The sequence below is a fragment of the Rhipicephalus microplus genome, chromosome 1 (genome assembly GCF_043290135.1).
Source record: "Rhipicephalus microplus isolate Deutch F79 chromosome 1, USDA_Rmic, whole genome shotgun sequence".
NCBI lineage: Eukaryota > Metazoa > Arthropoda > Arachnida > Ixodida > Ixodidae > Rhipicephalus > Rhipicephalus microplus.
The window spans coordinates 276,120,363-276,147,593 of NC_134700.1; the positions used below are offsets into that span (position 1 = coordinate 276,120,363).

The 27,231-nt window shown below is 47.3% G+C and overlaps 1 protein-coding gene across 3 annotated transcripts in view; it reads left to right on the plus strand.

Moving 5' to 3' along the window:
- sei (potassium voltage-gated channel seizure) overlaps window positions 1-27,231 on the plus strand; it is a 298,945-nt gene that overhangs the window by 242,331 nt on the left and 29,383 nt on the right. For 2 of the 3 annotated variants that reach the window (XM_075895172.1, XM_075895181.1), the window contains 7 exons: window positions 4,110-4,353; window positions 5,604-5,785; window positions 15,729-16,125; window positions 16,841-17,049; window positions 17,892-18,135; window positions 24,274-24,546; window positions 25,496-25,849. In XM_075895172.1, coding sequence (XP_075751287.1) covers window positions 4,110-4,353; window positions 5,604-5,785; window positions 15,729-16,125; window positions 16,841-17,049; window positions 17,892-18,135; window positions 24,274-24,546; window positions 25,496-25,849 — 1,903 coding nt within the window. The remainder of the gene's footprint in view (window positions 1-4,109; window positions 4,354-5,603; window positions 5,786-15,728; window positions 16,126-16,840; window positions 17,050-17,891; window positions 18,136-24,273; window positions 24,547-25,495; window positions 25,850-27,231) is intronic. The other variant, XM_075895175.1, reaches the window with a different exon arrangement.

Below are 27,231 nucleotides of genomic sequence, written 5' to 3' on the forward strand. Positions count from 1 at the left end.
CAAGTCCGAGGAATGTGCTTTTTGAAATGAATATGACCACTGATGTCCAATAGTACTTCAGAAACTGAAACTTGAAATTTTCGTTTGTTTTTACCGCTAGAAAGTGTCGGTATGTACCCGACTTGTGCAGAAACGCCACTTAACAAGCGCGTACAAGTGGGACAACTCGCCACACATTCGTGGATGTTCAAGTGAACTGTGTAGTGTTTTTTTGCGTAAAATTCAAGCGACGAAACATATTTGTTAGCCTGTGAACTTGTGTATGAATCGTATGAAAGCCAACAGAGGACTTTGGATACGTATGGAAACGGTATGTTGATAACAAAGTTCGTATTGTAGCTAATCGCATTTTATGCTGAAGAAGCATATGTGTGCAGTACCATAGATGTCTTGACACAGTCCAATTTAAGAACAACTCTACACCCTACATTTTTCTCGTCAACATTGTGAATGTGAACTGGATCATGAAAATGACCGAGTCCGCGTGGATGTGATATGGCCTGCGTTTTCGTGAGAAAGTGAGACAACTTCGTGAGCTGTGCTCGAAAAAAAAAAGTGGCAGTGTTGCATTGACCTTTCTGTTGTGCCACTCTCCGCTAAGCGTTTCCTGTGCAGCTGTGCTTCGCAGGCTTATGTGTCGTCTATGAATACCCACCTCATTGATTTTCAATCTTTCACAAGTGTCAATGATCGCTCCAATGAGCTTCTTGACAGGTCTTCAATGCAACACCTACGCTCTCGACAGCTGTTCATTTCTGAGGTTTCCTGAAGCAAATCACTGGCTACACAGCCACTGTAATAGCATATCCGCCACTATAATGAAATTTAGTCACTCCTAAAGTTTTGTTTCCTGCACCGTCAAATGCAATGAAGGTGCCGTGTGTGTGTGTGTGTGTGTGTGTGTGTGTGTGTGTGTGTGTGTGTGTGTGTGTGTGTGTGTGTGTGTGTGTGTGTGTGTGTGTGTGTGTGTGTGTGTGTGTGTGTGTGTGTGTGTGTGTGTGTGTGTGTGTGTGTGCGTGCGTGTGTGGTGCGTGTGGTGTGTGGTGCGTGTGGTGTGTGCGTGCGTCATGGCTTAATAATGTCGTGGTTATGTAGCTCTATGTATTTGCTAATTATATATGAACTATCGTTAATAAACTTTACTCTGTTCATGTTACGTACATGTTAAGTGCGCGAGTATAACGCTGAGTTGGCGACCGTGTTACTCCGGGAAAACGCCTTCCCACGTGGAACACGAAATGCCACACGCTGCTGAGATGTGATGCTGCGAATGACACCAAAACAAACAAAGGAGCACAAAGCACGAGTTGGGCAACAAAGACTAATCACGGCTTTTAGAGCTCGACACTGACACGCTAGAAAGAGCGAAAGGTAACAGTGGCACCCTCACCCCTGACGACAGGGAAATACGTTTGTGATAGAGACCGCGTCTACCAATGGGATTACCGAGAGACTTAGCACATTCACACGCATCAGGTGGCCGTATCGCCTCACGCGGCCAGGCAGCGGCACGCCAACGTGTGTTGGACGAATACCCGGATTGGAACTTCGATTCGCCACGGCGGTAGGGAGGGCATCATCTCACTCACCTACGTATAAGCGCTGTGCTTGCATGCGCCGTCTAATCTTGCTTGCCCGTTGCTTCTGCTGCTTCTGCTGTTGGCTGCTGCTGATGATGGCTGTCGTCCGCTGTGGGTCGCGCTAGAAATCAGCCTCGGTGTCGCGGCGCCGTCTCTGCCGAGCGAGTATCCTGCATTATGGAAACCAAGTTTCTACAGCTTTCCTAATTGCTACTGGATGTAATGGCGTTTTATGACTTCTCTTGAGTGGAACTAGGGTGCCTGACAAATTTAATACTTGTTTTTTCTCTCCAGCAGCTTACCAACAAGTTATCATAATTTTGCTCTTTTCAAAAAGTAAAGGTATTTTAAATAAGTGTATCTTAAATTACCATCTTGCAAGATTGTCATCGATGGCTAAATACTGTCTCGATGTCTGAACACAAGGTGCAGCTTGTCCAGACGGGTCCTAAGGGGCAGCGTAAAGAACACAGGTAGCTACCAACTGTGCATGTTCTTGTGGAGATTTACAAATGTAAGGTAAATGAGTGAATTCATTGCTTAGCACCCATCTGCTACAACGTCTCCCGTTACGCTATGGCTCTTGATAAGCCATAGCGAGCTATGGTTATGAATGTATAGCTTTAATCCACCACAGAGTCTGTTGTTTAATGACCATTGCTTGCAGCTAAGGTTAACGAAGCGTTCGTGCTTATTAGCTCAGCTCTGATGGCCCTCAAAATCAACTTTAGCGAAGTGCTGTACTGAGCAGAGACGGTGCTGCGACAACTGCGGCCGGTTTCTTTCGTCGCCATTTACTGCCTGCACGTGTCGCTGTTTGGCTGTGTCGTACCTGGCAGCTTGCGTCGCATGCCTCCGCCGTCTAACGCCAGCGGCGGCGGAGTGTCAAGTGTGCGTAATATAGATCTTGCAAGAAGAGAACGTATCCGCTGTGATTCTGCCGCGTTCCTAATGCGAGCAGAAGAGAAAAGAAACAACCGTCTTACGCTGCACCGGCGTCGCGCTGCCGATAGCATTTGTTGTCGCGCGAGCAAGGCCTCCCGCCTCGTAAGTTTCTTTTGCTTAACCGAGCAGCCAAGTGCGACTCGTTCGTTTTGCTACGGGCGCTCTGTGGACTACGCGAGACCTGCTGCATGGCTCGGGACTGTGTGTTACACATTTACATTATATTCTTGCCAGCATGGGGCGTTTGCCGTCAACCAGTCTCTTTTTTCTCTCTCTTTCCTACTCCTTTGAGTGTTTTTTTTTTACCATTGATACATTCACCGTGTCGCTGTTGTCGTGTGGTTGTCGTTATTTATCTGGATGTACGGAATCTGCTCGCGGAGCCTGTGTCCTTAAACGTTGTAACGTATTTTGAAAAGAAGGAAAACGAGATATATCTAAAAATGCCTTGCTCGCACTTGTGCGCGAAGTGGGCCCTCTAGTCGCTGTGTCAGAGAACAATTTGAGAGCGCTCCGAAAGTTTGGTAGTTAGCTCTTCTGTGATGGTATGGAAGTATGCTACATGGCCTTGCACCTCTGTCGGCCCCATAGTCCTTAGCGCCAAGGAAATTTCGGGAACGGAAGGAACAATAACAATGAGTGTGAGTTTGTTCAGAGTGAAAGATCGAGTCGCTAAGCAGCACGTCTTCTGTGCACAACTGTTGGTGGCCGCGCGCCATCACGCCATCAAAATTTAAAGTTTTGTTCACAAGGCGTGCTCTTTAATACCTAATGTCTCAAGACCGTACATAGGATTTCGGGCAGCCCTGCTCGTACGGCATAAGAATTTTGATACGTCCTCCCTTTTTGCAAGACCACTAATCTCGAACAGCCAATCTGTCCAATCGAAAAAGCGTCCTTTAGAAAAGAGGGCATCGCACGCGCGAACGTGTTCGGGCAGCATTATAAAGCGCTTAGCAATTTACCGTGTCAGAGGCGGGGTCCGAGCTAGTTGGTTATGAAACTTATAAGCGCGCAAAGACGGCACACTGAGCGCTTTGTGTATCGTCGTCTTGTTCCCGTCTTTGCGCGCTTACTAGTTTCAAAACTTAGCAATAGTCTCGAGCGCGAATCCGAGTGTGAAAAACGAGACTGGCACGTCTACACGGTTTAGTGAAGGAAGCGTACAACATACGTTAAGTATAGTTAAAGGCTTCGTCACCAAGATGCCGGTGGTGTCCTAACAGAGAGCGCTTGAATAAGTGTAAACCAGCACGCAATGCAATCAAAATGTCTAGAGAATCAGTTTTCTTTCAACTGCTCAGCCTTTTATAGGAGAAAAAGCGCTGTAATATTGTATAAGGAAAGCCTTTGCTCAACGGCTAATGCCGTCGGCTATTCGGAACACCAGGAGGCTTAGCGTCGTGTTCGCGCACTGTCAGGGCAATCTCTGACACAGCGACGAGCGTATGCAGGCCCTGCTTTAAGGAATACAGTGAGAAAGGGGCGCCGTAGCAAGCAGCGTGACGCTGGGTGCGCGTCGTCGAGGGGCGCGCAGCTCTGACGCTCTGCCTTTCGTTTGCCGTGGCCACCCGGAAAACGCAGGTTCTGTCGCTGGGCGCGGACGTGCTCCCCGAGTATAAGCTGCAGAAGCCGAGGACGCACAAGTGGACCATCCTTCACTACTCGCCCTTCAAGGCGGTCTGGGACTGGGTCATCCTGCTGCTCGTCATCTACACGGCCATCTTCACGCCCTACGTGGCCGCCTTCCTGCTGGACCAGCAGAGACCCGACTCGCGCCGTAACCGAAAGTACGGCGACGATCCCATCGTTGTCATCGACCTCATCGGTGCGTAAATTTTTTAACGGAGAAGCTGTCGAAGCCGGCCATATTGTCGACTAAGGTTGGACGGCGGGCTTCGTGGTTAACTATTGTATCCGATGTACAGCACATCAATACGAGACATAGCAGAGGACAGATAACGCTGTTTGTGTGTTATGTGTCATCTGCTCTGTCCAGTACTGGATGCGATAAACATCGGATAGTACGTAATGTCGACAGTGCCGCAGATCAGTCTTTCTTTTTTTTCTACTAGCACACAATTTTGTATACAGCTACACGTATCTGTTCAGCACGAACTCCTATCTAGTCCAGTGTCCGCTGATAAATCGTTTAGAAACATGTTCGCCTTATACTGAACACGCTTTTTAAGCCTATTTGTGACACTTACGCTATACGTGCCAGCGCGGACGAAAACGAAAAACACCATAGCAGGTCTGCGCCTGCTCTTTTTGTTTTCGTGCGCGTTCAGATTACGCAAGCTTAGTAAAAAATTATGGACAAGTGTGCTATTTCTCTTTGTTTGTAATATGTAAAACATGTTTGCACATGCATAGTGGACTCGGACAGAAGATGGAACCATGAAACACACACACAAGGCGCCAACTTTCCATTGTTTCTGCTGTCCGCGTCCACTATGCGCAACCTATTACCAACTAGTGGAAATACAAACAGGCCCTAATAGCAGCATCATGGTCTACGAAACTGTGTATCTCTCTTTTTATAACTTTCCCGCGATAACAGCTTTGCCCCGCCGTGGTGGTCTAGTGGCTAAGGTAATCGGCTGCTGACCCGCAGGTCGCGGGATCGAATCACGGCTTCGGCGGCTGCATTTCCGATGGAAGCGGAAATGTTGTAGGCCCGTGTGCTCATATTTGGGTGCACGTTAAAGAACCCCATGTGGTCTAAATTTCCGGATCCCTCCACTACGGCGTCTCTTATAATCATATGGGGGTTTTGGGACGTTAAACCCCGCATATCAATCAAGCGATAACAACTTTAAATCTTTTCAACGTCGTGTCGTCGTGAATGAAGAACGCATGAAAGGCGAGAGCTATAGCGTTGAACCTCGCTGCAGAGAATGTTCCAGCATAATTCATTACAGGAAGAATCTGACTTGCACATTGCGGATATGACGAAAACATTATCCTCGTGGTTATACCGAGTGCGGGTTGACATAGTTCACGGTGCGGAATGCCTTGCACGTGGCTGCGGCCCGCTTGAACGGCGTCCTATATTCTTTCGTCGCTCGGTCGCAGTGGACATATTCTTCATGATCGACATCTTGATCAACTTCCGCACCACCTACGTCAACTCGAACGACGAGGTGGTCTCACATCCGGGCAAGATTGCCGTCCACTACCTGCGAGGCTGGTTCATCATTGACGTCGTTGCTGCCATCCCCTTCGATCTGCTCCTTTTTGGCTCCGAGACCGATGAGGTGGGTCACCATTGTCTAATCACTCTGTATATACCGTGTTGCATAAGAAGGATATGCCTGTCGATCTATTTGATGGTGAAAGCTGCAGTGAAGTTATAATGATGATTGTTTTCCCTATCACTGTTACTGTTTTTTTTTCAAAAACAATATACACTTTCAATCTATTACCTGTTCTGAGAAAATGTTGATGTTCCTTATTACCTGGCACGTGCCCAATAGAAAAAAAAAACATTTGCCCGATGCGACCATCACCGATTGATATCAGGTCTCTCGGCAGATCAAATAGCCTAGACTTTTTTTTTACTTTAATAAGGTACGTGAGATAGCATTTGTTGGGTACAACACGCTGTTTCGTAGGCACAACGTGTGTACCCAAAAGGCACACAGGTATGACGCATGCGCAGTGGCAGAAAACGCAAAGAAAGGCATCCTCAAAGCTTTGGGTGCTCTATTCTAAAACTTAAGCGTTACACGGTAATACCAGAGAGGTTGGCTGCCTCGACGCCTGGCAAACTGATGCAGTGTCTTGAACATTCTCGAACACTCGCACAGGAGATCCTGCCTGCGGAGATCGAATCTCTAAACCACGTGCTGTTTACGTACAGTTGCATATAATTTCCGTTTTCTCTCGTAAACATTGATCGAATTGAACCGAATCGAACACAGAATGGCGTCAAGCGCATTGATATCTACCGCAGAGGCATGAACTTTTTTTGTAGACGGTACACGGCATCAGATAAAAATCTAAGTCTTACTTTTTTAGTCTAGCCTCGTGAATCTTTACTCAGCGATAAAAAGAATGATTTGCCGAAATGGAACAATTGGAAGGCCAAAATATATATCGCGCCAACTACGTGTATTAGGCCCACATACAGTACGGAAATGGAGGCCTGACATTTACGCGAAATGCATAGAAGATGCATTGTTTATACTCTGTTGCCATAATAATGTTTAGGAAACTCGTTTTCATAACTTTAATATTGAAACGTGCACCAATGTGGGACTCGTGTTAGAAGTTATCACTTAGATTTGGCAACCTGAGCTTTCACGGCACGTCTGCATTTGAAAGTATTCGGAAAATCTAGCGTCTGAATAGCGAACTCTGCTATTATAATAATCGGTATCCTTCGGGCATACCCAACGTGGTACGCATTATGATATTCCCCAAGTGGACCTAACTTGCAGTTTGACAATACTTTGGTGTCTATCGTCTACTTTTTGCACCGACTCAAACAACGCAACGTGTTGTTGTAATGGTTCAAGATCAGATGGTTGATTTATTAAAATATAACATAAAGGGCCCAAAGACATATTCTTTACGTGGAAGAGCATTCCTTAGCATATCAGGAACTTTAATGAATATGCGCACTTAAAACTTTTTGTTATGCTGCTCTAACTAATGGAGACTGTTTATATTTACTTTGGGCCACATCGTGCAGCGACGTTTGTCAACACTCCCAAATATTTTTTTTTTTTTTTTTGCCGGAGACATTCCTAACAATATCTGTGAATGCCAGGAATGTACCGCATGGTCCTTGCTTTTATTTTTTTCAACTTTACTCCACTCTCACACAAACTAACAGCTCTAATAGAGGCATTCACTAAAATCTTTGTTTAAGAAGCATTCGCATCATACTGTTTAAGCCGTATTAACGTTGCTTGACTACACTGCTCCTGTGGATAGCGCAGCGTCATGGGACATCGCATATTTCCTCTCAGCGCGCACGGCTGTTAGTGAACGGTCTTGGCAGTCTGTTGCTAGCGTATGCTTGTGAAACTGGGTGTTTGCCTTGTGGTCTGTTTTGGCGTGTTGCATTCCGTGTGTTGTACACTGATGGTAACAAAATGGTTGTGGCAAGAGTCGTTCTTTAGTGTCTGTCTGTACTTTTGTACTTGTGCTTAGATAACCTTAGTGTATACATGGGGTGCCGCATCTCTTCCGGTGATGCGATGGTTGTCGATAGTGTAGTAGGAGCCCCTGTGTAAGCTTGGAACACTAGGCATGCCGTCGTAGATGTGTTTCCTGCTTGGTGATGTTGTGGCCTCGTTCTCGTGAGCCACTGGACATGTAAGAACAAACGGAGGTCGACGTCGTTGCTTTATTCCAGTCTCATTTGTTCTTTGAGAAGTGAGCTATGGCAGGTGCGGCTTCTGATGAGCTAAATGACCATTCGCACTAAACTTTTGTCGCGTTCAATCCTTTTTTTTTCTTTAACAGATGTTTTATCGCCTTTCGAAAACAGAAACGTCAGCGTTAGTTTCTTGTCTACTGTATTTTTCGTTGGAATGTATATTTCGTAGACGTTTATTGCTAACTACTAACGTTGATACAAATATAATAAAATAAGCAGTGATATTCACTGCCAATCAATCAACGTAACATCTACCTCGAGTGAAAGGTGGTTACGATAAAAGCTCCCGAACCGCTGTTTGTCTGGGTGCTGGCTACGATGGATGAGTTCTGTACTGTGTGAATGTGGTAACTCCTTTGGTAGAAGTACTAGGCCGCTCGTTGCATAATTTATAACATTTTTCTTAAATGTGAAAAAAACACTGCGAAGACCTACACATCAGGGTAAGTCGTAAAGGTCTAGCCACCAATATTGACCGTTGGGTGGCGCAAGAGAATTCACGAGCAACTAACGAACATGATTAGTAAGTACAGTCCGTATCGAAGTAGAAAGTATCGGGGAGGGGGACAGATGTGTCGAAAACAATAATTTGTGTTTAAATATAAGACACTGCATGTTCTGAAGCGCCAAATAAAACACAGAGTCATGTAGGAACGGCGGCAGTCTTGAAGGTTCGAGTAACTTCGGATGGTGCTAGAACAACTGGAAATTTCCAATCATGGTGTGCTCAACTTGGTACCTTGAATGTCCAGTGGCTCACCACGAACTTCGTTTTGTCCATTCTCCGTTCCAAAATCTAGTGTTTCTAACTCGTTCACTATGTTGGATCCATATAGTGCCTGCGTAATGTGAGGAGTGTGCTGTTTTATTTTTTTTGTCTGACCATGTGTAAATAAGCCGCTTCTTGAGAAGAGCCTTGTTAAATAGTTGTACTGCTGTTTCGTCTGAGGACCCTCAGTGAAAACTCAAATTGAAACTTGTCTCATATGCACCTGGGAATATAGGGCTACCTTAAGAATCGCTCGAATCCAACTGCCTTGTGGCGTTACGCAGATAAGCTTTATGATTTCTGAACGCAAAGGTTCAGACGAATCGATTCGCTTTAGCTGCCCTTCCAAGTACAAACTTCTGGCGAACTACCAGTGCGAAAATTCCCATCATTTTGTAAAGTGCCTTTTATATCTGAAACCCAAGGTCATGCACTTGCTGCAACTATTCAAAAAAAGCTGCAGATTTTATTTTACGGTTCTGATTGGACCCAGGGCCGTATTGTACTTATTTCCTTAAGTTACCACGGTTTTACAAAACCAACGTGATTGAGGAAATGTGGCGTTTACTGGTGAAGGTGAACACGCACCAAGGCTGGAGCAATCTGTTGCCATTTAGGTGGCTTCTGCCCTTTGCGAAGAAGCTAGAGGGGAAAGGAAAATTAAGATAAGGCAAGAAAGTGCGGCCATTACACGGATATATCCGGTACTTCGACGATCACCGAGGCTCTTCTCAAGATGTGTGTGCTCACAATGAGCGTTACGACTGACTGGACGTCTTTGGTGTCGTTATTGCATCGAACTCGCCCTACCGTGTATTCGCCACTGTCTTTTCTTTCTTTTCTTTATCTGTGCGTGTTCGTGTGTGCGAAACGAGGCCTGCTCACGCCACTCCTCTCCTGTACACTGCTGGAGAACTGCACCGTCCGAGCGACAGACTCAAGTGCCATGAAATGGCATTATCGACGCCCTTTCTGAGGAACGTTACACGATTCTATTGCGCGGTGGCGCTTGGAACCACAGCCATCGCGAGAGAGAAGAGGGCAGCGTCTGCAGCGAGCTGTCATCACTCTAGTAGCGAGCAGCTCACGCCGGCTTTAGTAAAAAACTGCACCGATCACTGACCCGCGCAATCTCGAGGCGTTAAACAATAATAGGATAACAGCTTGCATTCGACGCGTCGTATACTAGGGCATGACATAGATACGTGCGGAACATAATGTGCACTTACAACTAAGTCGAACGGCGGTCGGTGAACTATTTATGCAGCGAGTAACCTTTCTTGACTTTTTAATGGCCCGGATTTCTCGAAGCCGTCAACACTTATTTATAGCGAACAAGAGTTGAAATTCGCATTCTGAATACTGATTACGTTTGTTTTTATTTGATGTCGCCGGCTTTCAATAACAACTAAGACGATGACGTGCCTTAGGTGTTGCTGCAGCGTCTGTTTACGATTCGCTGTTGCTTTATAAATATCAGTTTGTGGATGCGTGCCACACGAAGCGAAAAAGGTGGGACAATAAATACCAGTTACTCAAAAAAAAAAAAACACTACGAAGTATGGCACAGCTTACGACAGCTTCACATCTGGAAACAAAGGCTTTCTGCTCTGCTTGACATCTCCATGCTTCGGTTGTATGGATCATAATAAATACAGAGGAAGGAACAATACACGTGTTACTGATCACTGTATATGGCGCGAACTCTTGGGTTCAGAATAGGCAAATTTCGCTTACTTCGAGGTGGTTCACTTTAGGCGCACTTTGTTAGTCCGCTATAAATGTCGCGTAACGGAAAAATCACTCGGTGGCTCGTTCTTCCAGCAGTGTAGAGGGACAGTAACGTAACGGGTGTGCACATATGTGCGGTTCTGGTGTTTGATGATGGTTGCCTGTGTGTCGTGCACTCACTACTCCGGTGTTTCTCTTTCCCCCCCGTGCGGCCCGCACGGTGAGCGTTCGGCGCGGCAGCGGCTACGGGCTGGAGAAGCATGGTAGCCCCTCCCCACGTTAGCGGGATGCGCTCCCCCGCTATACACTACTCCGCGAGCTGGTTATTGTAGTCGGCGATCGCTTGTGTTGCACATATAGCGAAGACGTCTATCGGCGGTCTCTGACCGTCTCTGTCACACGTTGAGCGATGCTGCTGGTGCTCTTGTGGGAGGAGCAGTCAATTAACGCCTATACGTTGACTGCAGTTTGTGAAAAAAATTAAACTGTGGAAAGAAAAGAAAATGAATTGAGAAAGTGGGAGACACTGCGGGTTAAAGCCAAGAAGCAAATGAGTGAAAACGTGAACTCTGAGTATATGCGCAGAAATAAATGGCGTAGTGATAAAAGAGCAGTAGTAAACTATGGTTTCTACATAAAGCTAAAACCAGCAACAGCCATGTTGCCGCGCCGTGGTGGTCTAGTGGCTAAAGTACTCGAATGCTGACCCGCAGGTCGCGGGATCGAATCCCGGTTGCGGCGGTTGCATTTCCGATGGAGGTGAAAATGCTGTTGGCCCGTGTGCTCAGATTTGAGTGCACCTTAATGAACCCCAGGTGGTCGAAATGTCCGAAGTCCTCCACTATGGCGTCTCTCATAATTATATGGTGGTTTTGGGACGTTCAATTTCGCATATCAATCAATCAATCATCATCAATCAGAAACTATCATGTTAAGCTGTTTAAAAAAAAAGGGGGGGGGGGGACCAGAACCTGGCAACTTTGTCTGTGACTAAAACAGGGTGGTAAAGAAGAAAGCCTCACATTATCACTTACATCTAAGCTGCACCTAACTTTTACTCATTAAAAAACGTATAGGACTAGCCTATATGTCTTCGTGATGTTTTTGTGCAGTGGTCTACTGGAGGCTACGGGCATAGCAGCTTGTAAAGCACTTGCCTATTGCAACGTATATAAACGTGCGTGCGCAATCATAAAAGTGGCGCTGACATTTTAGAAGATAGTCTAAAAAGCTTCTGAATATTTGTCAAACCATATCAAGTCTTAGATCCCAAGAAAGCATCAGCAGGCAGCTTCTCTCCATCGACTCGTGCCATTCGACGTTGCGTGCAGTGGTTTAGTATAGTTTGCGGTTATGCATCGCTTCCGGTACTGTAAAGGCCCCTACTGCTCATGCGTATTAAAAAAAAAGAACCACATGGATAACATCGTTAGACGCTATCGATGATTATTTTCACACAGTTTTAGCTTCTGCGCAATCAGCTGTCATTATTTTGGGCTGCGGCTGTTGCACGTGACGTTTCCTCGCTTATTCACCCTCTTATCACCAGATTTTCCATTTTACTCGTTCGCAACCCTCTCCTCACGTCGCATTTTCTTTTACCAGGCATTGCCCCATATTTTATTATATGAACTCTGCAATGTCCGATATTTATCTAGAAGACACAGTTCTATTGCGTCCCTTTTAGACATACAATGAGTTAAGGGTAAGCTTTCGTGTATTACTTATTCGCTCCGAATCACACAGTGTTGCTGTGGCGTAAAATGATGCTCTCAGGGAGGAAGTGGAAAGGAGAGGTAGTCTGTTTAAAATTTAAGATATGCAATCGATCACGTTTCACGATGGAATGAGGAATAGCCATGCGCAGCGGCTATTCCTCGTAAAAATCTACATTATCTAGAGCCAATGTGACAACCGTTACTGGGGGGATGCAACACACACGCATTACCTAACTCTGTCGTTTCACTGCGTGTTTCGATTGTGGACGAAGCTAGTGACTTGCTCATCTTTACTGGCAGTACGAGCGACTATATCAACCGATTCTTTACACATGTTAAGGTGTACGCTAGAACTGAGGAAACATGATTCCTCTGCCACCTTGCTGACGCCCCTCTCTCTCTTAACCTATACCCTTTACAAACAGCACTCATTTCTTTCACGGCCTTTTACCAAAAACCTCACTTCCTTCTTGGCACATTCTATATGCCTACTCCTCCTTATGAAATTCTCATTGATTGACTGATTGGATAGCCCCAAATAGTCTCATGCATAAATAACTCTATTGTCAATGTATATTTTTGACTTTCACAAAACTCAGGCTACTAGTGATAATTTGTGCGTAAAGACTCGCAATGGTTTGGTGATAGAGAGTCTGCGGTGATATCCGGCTGGGTAATTTCTTGGTGTCCCCGCAAATGAGCCCGCCTGCCTGGAATGCCTGTTTGTTTGCCTGCGTGTATGCAGCCGTGCATGTTTTCGGAGGCCTCGCGTTGCCTGAATCACTGGAATGCGGCCGTTGTTGTTACCGTGCGCAGTACTCTGTTCACCGCATACGTGCTCACACTCGGGGCTAATCATTCTTTGTTGCTGTAATGGACGTCAGATGTCGCCTCTTAACAGTTGCTTCACACCGCTTGCTCGCTTCATTTGCAAACTTGAATTGCTGCCACCCCTCGTATCCTTTCAACACTATTCTCGCCATATAAAGGCTTTACTTCATTGGCCGTTCTCGTCATCTTAAGCGTTTAATTTCATTGCTGATAGATAAAATTTAGGCAGTAGACCGGTGCACTTTCTGCAGCGCAAGAAAGTTATCACACCGAAATACTATTAGGCTAAGCATAATTGTTGAGCTCTAAGATACCCTTACAGTCTTTGTCAAAAGAAACGAAGCCATCACGTGCTTCAGTGCACCTTATATGTTAGGTTGTAGCAGCAAGTATTATATGAAAGGACCACAGGTGACTGTGGAGCACCCGTTTTTGGTCGTTTGTTCTTTCGTTTGTTTTATAACCCTCTTGCGCTGTCACACACATAGTGGATTAGGAACTACATATAGTACAAGCTGCTGTCAATATGCAGCTTATACCTTGGTACTTCTAGCCATCTTGAATCTTCATTTGCAACACAGAAAAGTTCTGGAGAGAGTTGAACCCTACTCTTCACATTTCAGAGCTATATAAGACGAAACGTTTCACAACACCACATGGCTAAGCCAGAAAAGCAGGAATAACTGCTTTTGTCTTCGCAAGAGCAGTTACTGTTGGTTGATTTGTTTATTCTGACTGTTAACGTGCAATCGCCTTTCACGGCACATCAGGACACCTAATTAATTCATTCATTCGCAGCAGCATTTTTTGTTCCTTTGCGGATGCTCACGGCCTAAGTTATGCTTTTTTGGTGTGTGTTTTTATCAGCTTATGCAACAGCTGTACTCATCGTCTAAGTGCCTTCCCGTCGGGATAGATTTGTGCATAGGTCAACTCATACGTCAACATATCATATGCTTTAGAGTGCATGTACGTGCGGAATTAACCTTTCGCTCTATTATGAAAGCGTACTCGCGTCATCGTGTATCAGTACTATAGACAGCTTTGAAACTTTGATGTTCCGTGGCCTGAGCTATGTTTATGGCTAGGACGTGCTTTACTTTGCGACTTTGCCATGCTGTGTTGTCTTCCGCCTAAGACAGTTTAGTACATGCGTCTCTCTAGAATCCGCATTAACTTAAAAAGTTTACCAAACCTGCGTATCGTCATCAAATATGTTTTCACTAATATTTGTTCTGTAACAGTGTGCATATGTCATCTTTGGAAGAGGCTTCAGTGCGGATAACATTTATTATGCTTACCGAAAGAACTGTCAGTGCGAGGATTTGGCCTGATGAGGTGCGTTACCTTTATGAGTAGTTGATGAAGAAGACTTCTCTTATGACAGATCAAGCTGCGAAGGTGAGAGGTGAAGCTGAAAAATGAATAGGTCATGAAGATTTATGAATGCTACGCTGAATTACCGTAGGCTCACACGGAAATAAACGAAAACAGTGTTTCTGTGGGTTAAATATGTAGGTGCCAGACGTGACACCATAATCATTCATATTTACACGCTACAGTGGGCGTTATATAGGGGACCCAAGGCATGCCTTTTTTTAATATATTGTATGTATTTTGGTGTGTTTGTTGAAATTTAACTTTGCATAAGTAATTGCTAGTTTTGTTGTGTTTTTTTATATCTGGCAGTTTATGGTTAATTTAATGTACTTCCCTTTGTTATAAGAGCGGGTAGACAACATCAGGCAAAATTTTTAACCTTTGCTACAGTATACACTAATAAATTTAAATGAACGCTCACCACAAATAGAAACAAAGCAGAGACGTTTTGGTGCCCAAATGAGATGTTTGTTCCCAAGGTTCTTGTACGGGAAGCCATTACATATCAGTTTTTTGTTTTTGTTCGTGGTCGGCGTTAATTTGAACATATTATAATGCTCTGCCACGATCAGACAAAATTTCACCGAACTCCACATTACACTATAGTTAGGCCAACGCCCGTGGTATGCGGGTTTGTAGTTAGCCTTCACAAGAAATGTAACATTTTGCTCATCTTTTTAAAAATATTCAATGTTTTATTGTGTATGAAAGCTTGTATGACGTACCAGATAGCACTAGTGATACTGTACTCAATTATATTCCGGAATTGACAATGAAACAATAGTTTCTCAAGCCTAAGTTAACTACGTTAACTTTGTATTAGAACTATTGGTAATAAGAACGAGAGAAAGAGTTCGATCATTGCTGGGACGAGACGGAGTTAAAAGTGTCCGCGATTGAATGTTGGCGTGCTTGATCGCCTGTTTTGCTACTCGAGCTGATAAATTTTGTACACAGGATGATCGCTCAAACGCAAAAAAGAGAGAACACATACACTGCAGTAAACGCGGATTTTTGAGATTGTTAGGTAAAACGTAGAGAGAAATAAGAAATCGTTAGAGAAGAGCGAAGTTTATTTCCAACAGTTGGAAACAGACCATGCTCGATACTGAGGTCTCCCTTGGGTTGATGATTCAAGGTCTCCCTTGAATTCATAATTCAAGGTCTCCCTTCAAGGTTCACCATTCAAGGTCTCTCTTGAATGATGACGTCAGGAAACCGCAGTATAACGCAACTGTCTTTAAATGAAAGCACTTCCAGAGTAAGAGACGAGCAGCCGCGTGAGGCGAAAGGCTTAGCTTCCTTGGAAGGGGGGTGTGTTGCCGTGGTGAAAAGAGCAGTGTGAAGCAAGGCAGCGCGCGGGGGCCCACCCGAACACGCAGACCACGACGCTGATCGGTCTCCTGAAGACGGCGCGCCTTCTGCGGCTGGTTCGCGTGGCGCGCAAGATCGACCGGTACTCGGAGTACGGGGCCGCCGTGCTTCTCCTGCTCATGGCCACGTTCGCGCTGATCGCCCACTGGCTGGCCTGCATCTGGTACGCCATCGCCAACGCCGAACGGCCCTACCGACAGCCGAAGATCGGATGGCTGGACCACCTGGCCAACGCCACGCACCAGTTCTACATCAACGAGACCCAGGGCGGTCCCAGCATCAAGTCCAAGTACGTCACTGCACTCTACTTCACCTTCTCGAGCCTCACTTCGGTGGGGTTCGGCAACGTGTCGCCCAACACAAACATGGAGAAGATCTTCTCCATCCTTGTCATGCTCATCGGATGTGAGTAACAGTGGTACCCCTTCCTAAAGTGTGTGTATTGCGTTTCTCTTGTTTCGACACTAATGCAGGCATCGTGTGCTTCGAATGTTGTGCTAATGGGGGCATTTGCGTCCGTAGCTTTGTCTCGTCTGACTGCTTGCGTTGTGATTCGCAGCCTTGTGACAGCACACGCATTAGTAACAGCAGCGTGGCTTGTAGCTATTTAGAATAGCATCGCAGTATGTGTGCCCTGTAAAAGGTGCTTATACTCACCGATGATGCTTATTATATGCGAACAGAAAGATTGTGTCATTTTTTTTCTTCGTCCAAAATGTATTTGAACCAATGTTTTTTTGCAAGGACCTCTACTGAAACTGTACTTCAAAAAGAAAAGCAAAGAAAAGCTTACCCAACATTTGCGTGACATTTTTTATTTCTTTTTGCTGAGGGAACGATACCTTGATTTACCTGCATAATGGCGCTTCGTGCGATGCTCCACCTGCACTGAGCGTTTGTGTGTGGCAGCACTAACGATGGAAAACTGTCTTGCTCATTGCGAAACTTCTTTGAGTTAGTAACACAAAAGAATACGAAGCCGAGTGTGGTCAAAACAACACGGGTTTGCTATCAATAGATCTCTATTACTTATACAGTTCAAATATTCTCGTGCACACGCATGAACTGCTATTTTCCCAAGCCTGACCTCACCCGGGTGACCGGCGATGCCACCTTGCAGCACTCATGTACGCCAGCATCTTCGGTAACGTATCGGCCATCATTCAGCGGCTGTACTCGGGCACGGCCCGGTACCACACGCAGCTGCTCAGAGTCAAGGAGTTCATTCGCTTCCACCAGATCCCGAACCCGCTGAGGCAGCGCCTCGAGGAGTACTTCCAGCACGCCTGGACGTACACGAACGGCATCGACATGAACATGGTGCTCAAGGCGAGTACATATCTGGAACACACATTGACTCTTTCGTGTGGTGGATGTAAGAGCAGACATGCGCGGAAATTTGGTCGTGAGTACATTAACCTAAAATCACATGCACAAAGATCAAAAGGGCCAGGTTGGTGCAAAGAATGAAATGAAGAAAAAAATGTGACGGGGTAATAGAAGGTGTTCGTACGGTTAGCCAGGCTTCCGTCTTAATTTTATACATTTCGCTACACGCAGATTATAGCACATTCCATATGGGTACCATAGCAATGTCAGTGGTATATTGTAAGTGATTGACAAAACGCTGGATGTATTTTGATATTACGACTGTATAACGGCCCACCACTTTTAATTTCCGAACTTCGTCGAGAAACGCAGTTGAGTGAGCGATTTCGCAATATATTTCCTTTCCTTTAGGTGTAGCATTCACATATATCTTTATATCATGATAGGCGTTCCTCATTATATTTCTCGTCTCACATGCCACATTCCACGATAAACTGCTGCCCTCGTCTTACAATCCAGGTTTGCCTGTTCTGACATCATTCAGCGATCTTGCATATTCTGGCTCATATGGACAAATCCGTGGGACAAACACAGCACCAGCGTCGTAGTGTGAAATATGTGTTTGAAGAAAGGAGAGGCAAAAGCAAACGAGTAGATGCACAAATATAGGATGTTCAAGGCTCGTTTTCTGTCTTTGTACCAGAAAGAAAGCGTTGGCGCATTCTGTGTCAGATTCAACCCTGTTGAACTGGATTAATGGAAACCGAAATCGTTGCGCCCAGACACGTACGCACTCTGTGAATAATGGCGCGATCGCCGACACCAGCGCCTGTTCTTCGCAGGGGTTTCCGGAATGCCTTCAGGCGGACATCTGCCTGCACCTGAACCGGAACCTGCTCAACAACTGCCCCGCGTTCCGCGGCGCGAGTCCCGGCTGCCTGCGCGCGCTCTCCATGCGCTTCAAGACGACGCATGCGCCGCCGGGGGACACGCTAGTTCACCGAGGAGACGTCATCACGGGCCTCTACTTCATCTCACGCGGAACCATCGAGATACTCAAGGACGACATCGTCATGGCCATCCTCGGTGAGGCTAGTCGCAGTGCTCGTTTTACAGCTCGTGCTGTGGGCCTCCCGGGTGTTTATTGTATGTCGCTTTGCAGTGAGTGTAAGGACTATAGAGTGAAATAAATACGAATGGCATCGGACTTCCTTGTTGCCCTGGCTGTGTCACATACCTGACTACGTAGATTCATTCATTCATTCACAAAACTTTATTTGTGTCCTAAAGCCCGGTCTTCTCAGACCGAGGCGGGCCGCGTCCACGTCGGTACCGTCAGGCCGAGCCTTGTGGCGTCATCGTGGACCTTCTGGATTGCCCGTAGTTGGTCTTGATAAGACGCGCTTCGCACCATCGTCTGTCAGTAAAGCCATTGTTCTTCGGGATCGGCAAGAGTCGCGGGACGGCCCGCCAGCATGTGTCTGATCCCAATGATGTCATCGCATGCGTCACACTTGTCTTGAATTTCACTGTCAGGGAAAATTTTATGTAGAAAGTACGGAGTTGGGTAAGTTCCGGTTTGCAGTAAACTTGGCGTGACTGCCTGAGCCCTGTTCAATTTTGCGTGTGGCAGTGGGAATCGCCTACGCCCCAAGTAACAATATTTTGTGATGTCGTTGTAAGTGATTAAATTATCTTTATAGCCTCCGGAATGGTAGTGGGCGTCGGATCGGGTCTGACCGGCACTGCAAGCGAGTCCTCGTGCCAGATCATTAGTCACCTCATTGAGGTTGACCCGAGTTTCGTCCACTTGTCCCATATGAGCAGGAAACCATCGAATTTCAGTATCGATAGGATTGACTTTGTTCATAAGTTTAACCACAGTCTCAGCGACATAGCCCTGGTTAAAGAAATAAGGACATTACTCCCCATGGAAAAACAATAGACCCAGACACTTAGAAGGGTGGCACGCTTGTGTTGTGGGAACGCTCCCACCAGCCACCATATTCTGGGAAACAATTCACGCACGCACTAACGTGCGTTAAAAGACAAAACCTAAATGGTAGGTATAGTTAAAGAAATTATGAGTAAGGTTATTAAGATGGTTGAAGTTACTGAGGAGCATTACTACGTCAGACACGATTACACTTTCATTAAACCAACAAGTAGTACGCATTGATTGCTGTCAGTTGGCTCATTATCAAAAAGCACAAACGCTTCTTGTTAATGCTGGTCGTAGCTCGTCTACGGCATTTGCAGATCCAATGGAAACAGTCGAGGAGGTGGGGATTGAATGATGTATTCGAGTACAAGTGCCATTTCCGGTTGTGTAGACACCTAAAAAGCTGCCGTGACACGACGCCTTTCTCGTTTAGCAATAGGAGAGCTAGCGCACACCTGGACGTAAACAGAACCCGATTTGAGGAGAAAGAGACAGCCTAATCAATAATGTTTAAGTCTCGTTATCGGCAGTTCACGTACTTCAAACTGTTCGGCGGAACTATTGGCTCGCCTCGACCTGAAACACGGGAGGCGAGCTGGTCACGTGATCGTGGCTCACGCCACACAACTTCCGGCACTTTTCCCCCGCGGTTAATAACTCTAGCCCGCGCACTATACACGCAGCATTCGACGACTTTCCCGACCTGCCTTTCCTGATTTTTTTTCTATTCGCTTAGGTTTCGCTTAGCAGCTGCGATACATTTTTTTTTCTCCGAGCATACGCTACACTACAGTAAAGACTCGATGCGCACATTATGTATGGACAGGCTTCGCTTCGCAGTAGCTGCAGTCGCGCAGCAGCAGCGCGGTGTTTTGGAGGACGCGACTGGGAAACAAGCTTCGGGATCGATGACGAAGCCCGACAGGCGCCACTAAACTCGTAATCAATACGCGGCCTGCCGAGGTTTCTCGCAGGATAGATGTGCTGTGCGCTGACCTTTCTTTTTATTCTTTTATTTCGTTACTACAGCAGGGTCTGCGGCTACGCGTCCATTACCTTGAATTCAGATGCGGGCTAGGAATGAGCCGATTACAGCTTCGGCGGTGAAACGTCGGTGTGCGAGTGGCCGGTAGGGTGAATGTGTGCACGCGCATACAATGACGTGGTGCCACTGTGCAAAACGCATCCGCCTAACTTTAGCCTTGGAGTTGTCTCCCGTTTTTTCTGGCTTTTGTTTTTCAGTGTGCCTGTAAATCAGGCTCTAGAATCTGTCACTCTCATTTTTGGTCGTGCTGTTAACACTTGCTTGAACTAGCATTTCGCGCCCCGCCGCGGTGGTCTAGAGGCTAAGGTACTCACTCGGCTGCTGACCCGCAGGTCGCGGGATGGAATCCCGGCTGCGGCGGTTACATTTCCGATGGAGGCGGAAATGCTGTAGCGCCCGTGTGCTCAGATTTGGGTGCACGTTAAAGAACCCCAGGTGGTCGAAATTTGCGGAGCCCTCCCATACGGTGTCTCTCATAATCATATGCTGTTTTTGGGATGTTAAACCCCACACAACAACAACAACAACAAACACAACAACAACAACTAGAATTGCGAATATTAGTGATAGAAGTTTGTTCAGAACAAAGTTACTTGCTCACGCTGCCTTGCTTTGATTGATCGTGAGTTTTCGCATACTTTATATTGTGCCACAATTCGCGTACAAATTGACATACTTTCTATAGCATGTTATTAGCGTGCATACTCGTCATCATAATCATCGTTATGAATATTTCTTTATTTGCACTGTGAGGCTATGTACAAATGCATATTGAAGTGAATGTTCACTACATAAAACGCTTTCACTCCGTTCATCAGCATTTTTCGTACATACTGTTATATTATGCATACATAGGCATCGGTGCAGATAACTGCGACTGATTTTCGCTCGAAAGTAGCAAAAATCTGCAGACAAAGTGCAAAAGTGCAACTACTGTTGTAAAATATTTGTTAGGGTAGTGTCCGTTGCACGAATACGGTTTATTGGAAGATGTCAGAAGAATGTGAACGAAGTTGCTCACTACATCGCGGCGTTTCATGATCAACTGCACGGGGAGACTTCGAAACGTCTTCGTGTCTTATGTTGGCCGTTACAAAGGGAATTCCACGAGTCTTTAAGAAATCAGTACAAAGCTGTACTGTCGCCTTCTGTGTTTGCCTTCGTGTTTCAAAGCACAGTTGCATAGCGAGGACAGTTTTTTTGTGGCTCACCACCACCTCTACGTCGCGAAAACGAGGAAACATAAGAGACTAAGTCCGTTCCAACTTCTTAAAGGAGCACTGATATAAAATTTCGAGATCGAGATGTGCCCATCATTCGATCGCTTGGTATGCACAGGTCTTATTGGCCAAATTTGAATTGCATCCGTCACGTGGAAGTTATTTTAATTCAATGCCAAACAGCGCAGGAAAGCTAAGGAGAAAAAAATGGAAAATAAACCGCTGTGCGACATCGACACTAGTGCTACGTGTTCGGTGGGATACATTCGACAAATACCATCCTGAGTGGATACGCTAATAACAATGACGTTGACGATCTGAGTGTGTTTGGAGCCGACTCCCGGCCATGCTCTCACTAATGACTCTCCTTGCTGTGGTGAAGTGTGCGTTCGATTCATCGTGTCGCATCGACTAATTTGACATGTGCTCCACAGCGCGAGTACCATCATTCAGATTGACAATACGTGCCAGCATGCCGGAGAACCGCTGCGCAGTCAGAACCTGCACGTCGAGGCGTGGAAAAAGCGAAAATTGCGTCGCGTTTCATGCCTTTCCAAGCCACGAACCTCAACGCGGCCAGTGGGTTGACTTCGTACGCGCCGACGGACAGAGGGACTGGACGCCTAAGATGAGCAGCCGCATTTGCTCGCTTCACTTTGCGCCGAGCTGCTACAGGGTAAATCTTGTGTTGTCGAACGAGTCTGGTTTCACTGGCAGTACGAGGCCCCTTCTCGAGACTAGGGCTAAAGGGAGAGGATAAGAACGAGTTGGAACTACTTGACCTATAGTCGGCGGAAAACGCATGGAGGGGCTTTAGTCTACATCACCAGAGACACAGCTGGACTGACTACGCGTGCGCTCCTAGCAGACGAAATGCCAGTGTGCGTAGGTAGGTAGGTAGTAAACTTTATTAAGGATCCAACGAGGAATTACTGGCCCGGGATAGGTCTCCAGGAGCTGTCGTCCGCGGAACATCGTGCTCGCTTGACAGCCCAGATTTGGTCCACTGCACGTGGGCTGAAAATGGCGGCTCGCCACTGCTCAGCCAGTCGTCCTGAGGTACACTCACGCTCGTCCGAGTAGTTGCGGGGAACACCGCACTCACACGCCCAAAGTATATGCGCCATGTCAGCTGTCTCGTGCCCGCGCCACGGACAGCCGGGTGACGGGTGGAGCGAGGGACACAGTCTGTGCAGGTGTCGGGGATATTCAAATGTGCCGGTGTGCAGACGCCTCAGATCAGACGCCTGAGACCTTTCTAGCTGCATGTGGGGTGGTGGGTAACGTCGTCGCCTTCTTTCTGTAATGGTTTAGGATCTCGTGGAAAGTAACCATGATGTCCTTGCAGTCCTGTAAGGCCTCGTGGTATGTTATCGTCGTCGTAGAGGTATTATGGCCTCCGACCTCGGGTGCCTCGCCACCATCGATGTGTCGCACATCGGCGGTCCTTTTGTCTGCGTCGCGGCAGGTTAGCAGTCTCGCGACCAAGTGGGCGCGGTCGTTGTGGTTCGACGGGAGGTCAGATCTTTGGTCACTGCCAAGCTCTCTCACGTGCGCGGGGAACCACTGGAGAGACTTGGCAGCAACAAACTTGAAATCTTCGTCTCTGGCGTTTAGCATGTGCGCCGCCTCGACAGAGAACCGTCCCTTCGTACATTTTCGGACCACTGTCTTGGCGTCACTCACTATAAGAGTGTCCTCGTTTCCACTATGAGTTATTGCAAGGGATGTGGTCATTTCTTCTGCCGCCTAAGACGATGGGAGTCTCGCAGGTCCTGTCACCAAAGTTGGTTCCCTCGTGTCGACCACCGCCATGGAGAAAGCAGGTGTCGATTGGCATTGTTGTTGCTCTCGTTCGTTCTGCTGTTGTCCTCGGTCGGGCCGGGGGTACCTAGCAGCGTCGACAAAAAGGACACCCTCTCGGCTGCCGTGATTTTTGAGGATCGCCTCCGCTCTGCATCTGCGCCTTTCGGCATCGTGCACTGGGTGCATGTTTCTGGGCATATGCTCTGTGAGTATAGCATTCTTGACCGCTAGCAATGGCGCGTCCTTCAGTCCCCGCATCCCGTGGTAACAAATCTCGAGGCAGTCGAGGATGGTTCTTCCGGTCTTGGTGCCCGACAGTCTGTCGAGCAGCGTGATCCTCTGAGCCTCGATGATTTTGGCAAGCGTGTTGTGCATGCCCAGCTCAAAGAGCTTTCAGTTGGCATTGCAGTGAGGTACGCCCAATGCAGTTTTGCAAGCCCCGCGGATGATCGTGTTCAGCTTGTTGCTTTCGCTTGTACTCCAATTGACGTTAGCAGCAACGTACGTGATGTGGCTTAAAGCATACGCCTGTATTAGTCTCGCTACATTGTGCTCTTTCATTCCTTCCCTCTTGTTCGTGATTCTTCGTATCAGGTTCGTGGCGGCTGTCACTTTCTTGTGACGTCACCATTTTTTGTAAAAGCAGCATCGGCTGTGCAACCGCAACGTAACGCTGAGAGCACTACAATTGGGTAGGCTTTTGACTCATTTTGAACTACGTTCGATAACGGATGTATTAATCAATATTACAGATATTCAGTCGTACCTCAGATGTGTTTTAGGTCGCGAATCGCTACTAAGGGGTCGATAGCTGCTCGTTGACGCAAAACACTTGACATGAGTAAATTTGATGCCAGTGCTCCTTTAAGTTTTGTAAATTATTAGTTCAGCAAATCATTTGTGTTCTTTTATAAGTGATACGTTTTCAAGCACTTTCCGTTGTAAGGGCAGGTCCTAGTCAAACTACTCCCTGTAGTAGACATTTTTGTGGGCGCCTTACAATATTCAATGAAAGATACATTACCGAATATTAGTGGAAAATTTTCTTTTATTCTTCATCATCTTCTCACGAGAAGAGCTGAACGCGTGCGCGGCAATTCAGCACACACCTTGCTGAAATTAAGTCGTCTTTACAAGTGAGGGTTTCTGTTGTCTCATGTCCTGCACTGCCTTGCAACCGACGCGTCGACTTGTTTTGTTTCGTCCGGCAGGCAAGGACGACATCTTCGGTGAGAACGGCTGCCTGTACGGCACGGTGGGCAAGTCATCGTGCAACGTGCGCGCGCTCACCTACTGCGACCTGCACAAGATCCTGCGCGAGGACCTCCTGGACGTGCTGGACATGTACCCAGAGTTCTTCGACCAGTTCTCCACCAACCTCGAGATCACCTTCAACCTTCGCGACGACGAACAGGAAGGAGTCGACCCCGACCTCTTCCGGGGCAAGTCGCTGCACAACAGGCCGGCCAGTTCGCCGGAGGAAGGTGAGCGATGGACGCACTCCTTGCTGAATGCAAGAACAGCGCAACCTACAAGTAGTTACTTCGTAACTACGGAAGCGTTCGCTTCCGTAGCGTTCGCTTTCGTAGTTACGAAGTAACTACTTGTAGGTTGCGCTGTTCCTGCATTCAGTTATGTCCTACCAACTTACCCAAGCTTCCACGCTTTAGCACTCCTTGCGTCGAAGATGGAACTCTTTGCCTGCATTGTAGTTGCCAGTGGGGGGGGGGGGTGGCAAGGAGGGTGGTCGACCACATGAACGTTCCGTTTGCTATTTTTCATTGCGGTCAAGGAAATGCGGATTAGAAAGGGAGGTATAGGGAGAGAGTGAGAGTGGATGCCATAAGCAGGACCTACGACGATGTTACTATAATCGATGCCCAAGTGCGGTATTTGTAAAAGTATGTAGCAGGCCAGGAACACCTTTCCGCGCGAATGATGAGGACAGTCAAGGTGCAAGAACATTTGCCGCAGGTGTCTTTCTAGAGTATGGTCTGCTTTCAATGGTCTGTGTGTAGATACGCTAGACAAACAAGTAACCCAATACAATCGACTAGTTAGCTCCTGACATCCAACAATGTAAGAACAATTGTGAAAACACTGATGGATGCCGACTAATGTTAACCGTTAACTTTTTTTATTGCGCGAGTTCGCCCTACGCCATCAAAAAAACTCACTTTTCAGTTTCCACGCCGAAGCCTTATTGTGAAAATATAAGGCTAAGCACACAAGCAGTGAGGTTAGTATCCGGTTGAATATAATGCACGAAGGCGATGTGGCTATACGCATCCGTTTGGTAGCCAGAACGCCAGTAAATGTTCGTCATCTTACAGTCGGTGTCCGTCAATGTTTATCACCAGTGTTTCATTCCGACGAGGCGATATGTGGACAGAACCTCGACTACAGTGCAAGGACGCACCTCCGTATGCACAGAAGGGCGCGGTGTCGCAGGCGAGACCCGGAGCCAAGCGTACCAGTACCCGCGTGCTCGGCGGAGACGGCGGCGGCGGGGACGTCGTGGTTCGTCGAGCTGCGACGACGGATTCGGCGGCGGCGGCGGCGGTGGGGGCTTCTCCGACGACGACGACGACGGCGACGACTGCGGCGGCATCGGACCGACGGGCCGCACCGAGTCCGGCCGGGGAATCCTCGAGTTCTCGCCCGAGAAGGCCGGACTCGACGTGACGCCCGCGAACTACGACTTCCAGGAGGCGCACGTCGCCGCCGGAAGCCGCAGCCCCAGCGTCGAGCCCCGACGCCGCAACGGCACGCTCAACTCTATCGCCGGTAAGGACTCTGGCCTTTGTTACACGTGGTGCTCAGATTTGGGTGCACGTTTTAAAGAACCCCAGGTGGTCAAAATTTCCGGAGCCCTCCACTACGGTGTCTCTCATAATCATATGGTGGTTTTGGGACGTTAAACCCCACATATCAATCAATCAATCTTTGTTACACGTGTCTGATCACCTAATTACGCTGCCAATAAACAGCACGAAAAATCGGGCTGCGGCCTTGCTCGCCTATAGCTTCTGTTCTGCAAGCGAAAGTTTGTTACACTGCTTGTTTAGTCTTGTTTAGCGCTGATGGAGGAGTCTAAGTCACTCGTTATTTGCTTCAAAGTCAAGCGGAGATACCGTATATACTCGTGTAAGGGCCGCACTTTTTTTTCGAAAATTTTGCTAGGTGCGGCCCTTACACGAATCAGGCCGATTTAGTACAGGCAGTACAGGCCAAAGGTCTGTACTGTTTATGCAACAGTAGCAGAGTGCAAGAGTCACAAATGACATGCCAGAAATGTTTTTATTCGGATTCCATTTCGCTGTCCTCGTTCTCGGAGGAGCTCGCCTCGGCGTCCGCGTCTTCCCAGAGACGGTCATCTTCGGTGCCGTTCATGGAGTTCGAAATTCCCGTTACCTTGAAGCTTTTAGCAACTACTTCTACTGACATGGCACGCCACGCATTCAAAATCCATTCACACACCTGTTGGAGCGACGCCCGCTTCAGCCGTCCTGTAGGGGTCTTCTCGTGGACGCCTCCAGCCATCCATTCAGAGTAACATCGGCGAAATTCCACTTTGAATGGTCTGTTGACGCATACGTCGAGCGGCTGCAGCACACTCGTCAGGCCACCGGGAATGACGGCCAAGTCCGTACGAGTTGCGGCAACTCGGTTCTTGACGCGGTCGGTCAAGTGGCCCCTAAAGCTGTCCAAAACAAGGAGGGCTTTCCGTTGTAACAGCCCTCCAGGTCTGTTTGCCCAGACGGTCTTAATCCAGTCAACGACCAGTTCCTCGGACATCCAGCCCTTCTCTTGCGCACGTACGACGATTCCCTGAGGGAACTTCTCTTTTGGGAGAGTCTTCCTTTTAAATACGACGTACGGCGGAAGCCTCCTGCCGTCTGCCGTGATGCACAACATCACAGTGCACCTTTGGCGTTCTGCACCAGTCGTGCGCACAGACACACTTTTCGCACCTTTTAAATCCACTGTGGTGCTTTCCGGTGCATCGAACCACACAGGTGTCTGGTCCGCATTCCCAATTTGGGACAGGTCGTATTCATGCTCCCTCCTGAGAGCATTCACGAAGCGATGAAACTTAATGACGTGGTCTTCGTACTCGCGCGGCAGTTTTTGGCAAATCGTCGTTCGGCGCCGAATAGAAAGCTGGT